Source organism: Vanessa atalanta, chromosome 3 (genome assembly GCF_905147765.1).
Source record: "Vanessa atalanta chromosome 3, ilVanAtal1.2, whole genome shotgun sequence".
Lineage (NCBI taxonomy): Eukaryota > Metazoa > Arthropoda > Insecta > Lepidoptera > Nymphalidae > Vanessa > Vanessa atalanta.
This window is the reverse complement of record NC_061873.1, coordinates 4,952,603-4,960,052: the sequence shown is the minus strand read 5'-3', so window position 1 is coordinate 4,960,052 and position 7,450 is coordinate 4,952,603. Positions and strand designations below refer to the sequence as shown.

Sequence of the window (7,450 nt, the reverse complement as noted above, 5' to 3'; positions counted from 1 at the left end):
GTGATTTAGGTGTTTCAATATCGCGTTGGTACTTCAATTTCACGACTTCATTGTTCGAATAAGGGTTCTTAGAACATGTGGAGCTATTCTGTTGGATCTAATCTTTACGCATACGTAATCCATAATACTAGATATCTTATCCGATTTTAGCTTAACATAAAAAAAGTAAATAAAGATTAAACGAACATAAAAATAGATCTTGAGATTGACCGTAACAACCAAACAAACACAGATGGTTTTAATAGATCAATTAAGATGCTGACGAAATTTGAATATAAATTATTGTTTTGAACGATTATACCTACGGTTTCATAATTTTATTACTCATAGCAATCTAAGAAAGCTATAATTTTAAATAGATACGAAACATTCGGTCCCTCGATAATAATAGGTTGACCAATGTCCATTCCACCCTTAAACCGTGGACATTACAATGGAATCGATGATATCGTGAAGGGTTCAAACGAAAAAACTACACTACCAGAATGCTTATTACGCTACTTAGCAAGACCCTCACTCCAACACAGCTTGCATTCTATGCACCCAGATGTCGAACTAATAATAACACTTGTGCCCTAGATAATAGAGTCGTTTTTCACTATTGCCACCCTCGGCCCGCCTCCAAGGGGCGTCGCTCCCCCCTCCGAGTAGCATCGAGTGCGTTCACACAACTTGCTTATTTTTAAATTTTAATCACAACTCGGCTGTTGATTTGTACAAAAAGTGGAATGAACGTGTCCAGTGACAAGTTAAAAGCCTCTGATACCAACGAGGGACAGTCAGCCTTCTTATCGCACAGATGACTTTTTTTTTATTTAATATTTTATAGATTATCTAGCAGTTTATTATTTACTATAACAACTATTTTTAATAAGAAAAAAGATTTAATAGATACTAATTGATTTTGCAAATTTAATAGTAGAGATATTTTTATTTAAATATGTAGTCAATAAAATTAATTTCGTTATTATTTTATAATACATAGATTTCTATTGAATATATTAAAATATGAAAATGTTAAAAAATAAGTAACCTACTAAACATATTTTTGATAAAATTGATCGGTTACAATATTTGTATGGTTAATTTTACAAATGGAGCTAAAAAAAAATTGTCAAATCATCGCAAAGTAAGGATAAGTATATTTTATTATTTATATTTTTTTACTACATCGTAAACCGTTTAATTATTTAATTTAAAGAAATATCACATGATTATATTGAGCAATTTATTATTGAAAATGAATATTTATTAAAATATTTTACTCTAATCCCGCAAGGAGGAATACCTGTTTAATTATTTACTTACTCATTACTTAAAGAACTACTATAGAAAAATATTAAAACAAAAAAAAAATAACATTTAATGTTTAAACTTGTATTAATTCTTAATTTGCAACAAAGATGTTTATTTATTTTAAAAAGTAAAAAAAAATTAAATTACACTAATAAAATGCTGTTAACATTTATTATTTTTTTTTTTAAGATAATTCCGTATATCTGCCCAATTTCTTAGAATTTAAATTGATCTTTCATTTTGTTATGATAAATTTGTAACAATCTGAAAAAAAAACTATGTTAAACGGCATGAACGTGCAAACTTAGCGACTCAACGAACAAATTTGATTGTTAAGTTAAGATATAAAAATCGAACAAAATAATTATTTCGATTCGTCACAATTCGCGCATCGGCAACATTTGAACGACCATTACCGACCTAACTAACGTTCAAAACTCCCGATAACAGTTTACTGCGTAACGATACGGTTAGTTTGAACCCTTACGTTGTAAATTATTTTAAACATACTAACCGAAAGATTGTTGTTCAATTTTACGCAAATTTGATTTAGTGCTGCAATGTGTGTGTAGCATAATTAACTTTTTCAATCAGTTATTGTATTGTAGACTATGTAGAGCTTTATTCAGTGATGTCTGCTAAAATAAATTTGTAACTTATAACTTTTAATATATTTGTGACACGTTATCATTAAAATATGGGTTATTTAACATAAATAAGTATTCTGTAGGTAAAACGACACTAATAAAATATACACATATTCAGAAAAAAGTTCCTACTGAATAATGTAAATGTAAATAATATTACAATACAGATAAAACACTTCATCTTTATTACAACATTTCACGGTACTTTTCACGAGATTAATAGTTGTTTATAAAGTTTTTTTTTTACGAATATTAGCGATTCAATAGAAACGCAATCCCATGGTGAGCTTTTAAAGTGCATAGATAGTGATGTGAACGAGAAACGCAAATAAGTACTTCGATAGAATTGGTTTGCTGTTTAACCAAAGCCTTTTCAGAGCCGCGGTGAGCCATTTAGCAAATTTCAATAGTTATCGCGCGGAGAAAAACTCGCCGGACGAAAGGGACACGACGCGAGACGCGCGACCGGAGCGAGCGAGACGGACGTAATAAGAAAGAAGTAATAAAAAAGCGGTTGTGTGCGTGGTCGGAGTGTGGTGGCATAGGGCGGCGATCAGGCCCCTCCCTGTGGCTCGTCGCCGCCTCGCCGCCGCCTCAGTCGGGTTCACAGCGCGCGGAGTCGCACCGGTCCGCTCTATCGCCTTCCTTTCCGCGCGTAAAAAGTTTTCCTACTATTCCGAAACTTCCGATCGCGGTGACAACACACCTAAACTTATTTCAGTTATCGACACGAATAACTTTAATGACAAAGCGTTTATGAACTAATATATATTACTTGTGTAGAATATTAGTGATATTTCAAAAATACATTTATATTTAGAATTATAAAAAGAATCCAGTTTCGAGTATTACCTATAAAAGTCAAGCAGCAAATATAATATACAAAAGACATTTAAGTGGTAGCAAGATATAATTATATTGAGCTCTTTGAAGACTATGATATGTGCCACTGATGGGATGTACAGTCGGTGAAGCGTGGGGCCGCAGGTTCTCAGAAGCCGTGAGCTTGATGCTGCTGCAGGGTGAGGGCCGGGGGCCTGCCATGGAGGAGGATTGTTCGGCGCGGCCATGCGCCACTGACTTCTCCATCGCTGCTATAATGGCCAGGGATCGGCAGGAGCGCAGGGAAAGGAGGAGACACAGAGACCCCAGGGAAGATACACTTACGCCCTTAGGTTAGTCAACAACCAATTACGTATTTTGTTTTCGTATTATTCTTGTTAACATTAATTTAAGATAACTCCTTTTCAAATACTAGACTAAGGATGAAGGAAGTAACTGCCACCACAAAGTAAACTTAAGATGGAAGGTACCCGTTACGACCTTTTTAAAAAATATCATTAGATAAATATTTATTTAAAACTACATTAGGTAAGTAGGTACTAAATTTTACGTTTACTTTACAAGATCTCATCTTTGTTTACGAACTTAGCTATACTAAGAATATTTTATTAAAAGTAAATCATCATCAGCAAACTTTGACGCAGGGCAATGTACGTAGAGAACTTGACGAGAGTATTTCATTTAAACAAATGTCAATTTGCTCTGAACTTTGAATTTCATTCACATAAAATGTGAATTAAATCATTATTATATATAAATTTAGAGTAACATATATTTTTAGTATCATGTATATAATTTATCTCGTCTTTAAATTCAAACCTAGGCTTAAAAATGATACCTACCTACTATATAAATAATTTACGTCACATTAATAAGTCAACGCATTTATTTTATTTGAATTATATATATTTTAAGCAACGCTGTTGTAATAAAACATAATCTTGATTTTATTTTATATTTTATAAAAAAAATTAATGCAACTTATATCACGTATCATATTTATAAAATAAACTCAGAAACAGATACGTTATTTCTTCTCTTATCTTATTTAAAAGGCAAAGGATTAAACAGAACATCCCAATAATATAACCTTACACAGGTTTGATTAAATACATTAATTTAAGTTATTAAATAGTCGTTCAAAAATACAGTATGAAGGTAACTTCATTTCATTTTAGATATATTCCGAAACATGAATAGTAATTTTAAATACAGTTTTATTAATCTATCACTTTTGATCAATTAATAATTATAAAATGATTCTTATGTAAATAAATCAATTATTTTATAAAATAGAAAAATAATTAAATTTATAGTTTTAGAGCTTCGATAGAGAATTATATTTGAAAGTTGAAAATAAATTAACAAATATTTTAAGTATGAAAATTAAAATACATATATTAAAAATCATTAAGATTTTTTAAATATTTCATTCTATTTAACAATATTTAATTATAACTCTCGTAGAATAATAAAATCAATGTCATATAACACGCAAAAAGGTTAAATATATTACAAACACTGCAATGTATTATATAACATAACAATAAATTACCTAATTGCTTGATAGAGCTACTTATAGTATTACCGGGATATATATCTTTATCGTATGAATAATTCAACTGAACCTAAAATTAGACTTACCAATAAAAATTCTAAACATATTTTTAATTTATTTTATTTTAACCAGAGAATATTTTATACCTTCCGATAATTAATTTATATTATCGTTTCAAAGAAACCAAAACACTATATAACTATAAATATATATTATCCCCTAAAAACACAAATTTAATAATAGCTAAACACCGGGCGTTGTAATCTAAATTATTTGTTAAAAAAATATCTGATTGTCTGTCTATTGCATCTATATCTATGGCAGAAATCTCCTTGCACGTGATAAGAAAAACTAGCGAGTTGTAAATATGTTTAGCGTTGCGTAAATACATATAAGAAAAGAACAAGATATGTATTTGTATATAAAAGATACAATACACTCACAAAAAATGATAACAAAAATAACTTGAAATTTTAAAAAACCTTATTTTTAAATATTTGGAATACAAAATGTAAATTTTAAATACTTAACACTATTTTTTATGTTAAACGATAATGTACGTACATCATTGACGAAGCATTTTATTTGCGGAAGAATTTAACCGATTACAGACATTTCGTTTAAATATTTTTATTTTTTAAACATTTGTAATCGCTATTAATTATTCTTATCGAGGCATTTATTAATGTTTTTCAAGGTTTTAATGTGTATTATGTTTTGTTTTAATTAGCAAGTAGTTAGTTCTATTTAATTACACAACCTACATGCCCTATTATTAAATATCATTTAATGTTTCATCAAGTATATAATATTATGTATAAATAATTACAAAATAATACTTCGTTCTTCCTACTAAGACTCGATACAAAAGTTACATTATACAGTGTAAATATAGCTAGCGTTTATTATTCTGAAATTTTAATTTATTTTTGAAACATCCGTATAAACATTTTCACATTATTTCAACTCATTACGATTAATATTCTGTGGTAAGTTGACGTTTAGTTGTTCATCTTGAAAAAATAATTTAAATTATATCAACTTTCTTTACAGACAGCTAGTATATGTTACTCAACTAAAGCTTATTTTTATTTAAAATATATTTAACATATTTAGAATAGGATGCCAAATTTTAAACAAAATAAAAACTGTTTATAGAATTAGATACTATGAACTATTTTATGGAATTCATACAGGTTTCTAATTATGTAGTAAATTTAAGTAAATAATATAAATCAATAAATAAAATTACAGTATACGAATCATAAAAAGGGTTTAGTGTACCCGAAAAAAAAAATCCATATTTAGTATTCAAAAAAATTTAATGGAATATAATAGTTAATTCAGAAAATGGATCTTATAAAACGTACATATTTACAGAAAAGTTTGTGGATGCGACGGCGTCGGCTTCTGGGTCACCTTCGCCACCGTTAGCTGAATACGAGCGAGATTCCCCTGTCGATGTTTCGTCAACCTCCGAGGCGGGTTCGGCGAGCGGCGCTCCGAGCGGCTCGCGAGCACTCTCTCCTCCACCCCGCAACCCGCAGCTCGCAGAACGTTGGTCAAGTGAGGAGATGCGACACATACAGTGCCATCTTGAAACTAAGGAGTTATGGGACAAGTTCAACGAACTGGGAACTGAAATGATCATCACGAAAACTGGAAGGTATTTTAATTCTACATTCTTATTATTTTCATATAAACACAATCATTACAAAAAGTATTAAATAAACACTTAAGTATATTAAATTAATTTAGACCGATGTTTAGATTCCAAGAGTGTGACTTCAAGAGTGGAACTTAAGTATACATTTGTAGACGTTAAGTAGTTTGAAGCCCAAGAAATTCGTCGTAATTTAAAAAAAAAAACCGTCATGTCAAATCATGTACAAATTCACAACAGCAGAGTTAAAAATCGCGGTGGTAGGTAATTGAAATCATTGTTTGAACGAAATCAATGCAATATCGCAGCGTTGATGTCGATAAGGTAGGTGGCACACGGCGCGGCGGCGCGAGGCGTATCGGTCGCGCCTCGCTATCGAACAATGGGTAATCGTGAGACCAACCGCCGCTCACCAAAACGGACATGAAATTCCACTAGGACCAATTGCTTATACGAAAAATCAGTGTTACTATTTAATCGTACGTAAATAATGCTCTTGATATAGCTAATAAAGCGACCCAAGACATGCTAGGTTTGAAGTTACTGCGATTTAACTAGATAACGGGAAAAGTTAATTTATAAATTACTTAAGCGAAGCGTCTAAATATACACTGCTATGGTTCACAATATCACCCTTAACACATTAATATATCGAAATTCTTTACAATAATTATTGCAATTAAGATCAAGAACTAAACCTCTTTTTAAGCTTTTATTAGTTTGACCTGTAGGTCTATATCTATATAGAAATCTTTGGAACATGATAATTTTGTTGGTGCCCTGGGCAGTATCGTTTGGATAACAAATTAAAAAAGACGTATTAAAGGTTGGCTACGAACCGCCCTAGTAACAAAATATGTATTAAGTACTTATACCGGTATAGAATTAGACTATCGGCAATTTTACTTAAACTAAAATCCATTATTTACTCGTGCTTTATAATACGTGCATAATAAAGAAAAATGTAATTGTAAAGGTGCGCTATATTTGTTAAATTAGTAATTGTTGGAATTATCGTATGAACAAGGCGACGTCCACAGCGGTGACGTCGCATGCGGCGACGTTATCGGGCGACGTAAATCAACGCGACAGTTCGCCGATCGTGACAAATTCGCTAACGCAATCTTCTGATAAGCTAGACCTATTTCATTTCACAGATCCCATTCAAAATATACGATTATATTTCTTTTTAGATAACAGTATTTTGGTTTCAGTAATATTTGCAGAGTATTATCTCATACAGAGTATGGACAATTCAAAATTACTGTTTAGTAGATCAGTTAAAGATTTTTATATAATATTGTGAGAGCATTAAGGGATCAGGGCAATTACAAGTTAAATTATTCTGCATTGCCACTAAATATCATCGTAAGTAGATTAAGTGCACGAAACAATGAACGCTCTTTCATGGACTTTAAAGGCACATTAATTCGAGTACCTTAC

General features: G+C 30.9%; 1 protein-coding gene across 2 annotated transcripts in view; it reads left to right on the top strand.

The window, feature by feature from the left end:
* The first annotated feature begins 2,531 nt into the window (after positions 1 to 2,531).
* LOC125076961 (T-box transcription factor TBX20-like) overlaps positions 2,532 to 7,450 on the top strand; it is a 30,360-nt gene continuing 25,441 nt past the window's right edge. For both annotated transcript variants that reach the window (XM_047688717.1, XM_047688716.1), the window contains exons 1-2: positions 2,532 to 3,118; positions 5,725 to 6,010. In XM_047688717.1, the coding sequence (XP_047544673.1) occupies positions 2,896 to 3,118; positions 5,725 to 6,010 (509 nt within the window). In that variant the 5' untranslated portion in view covers positions 2,532 to 2,895. The remainder of the gene's footprint in view (positions 3,119 to 5,724; positions 6,011 to 7,450) is intronic.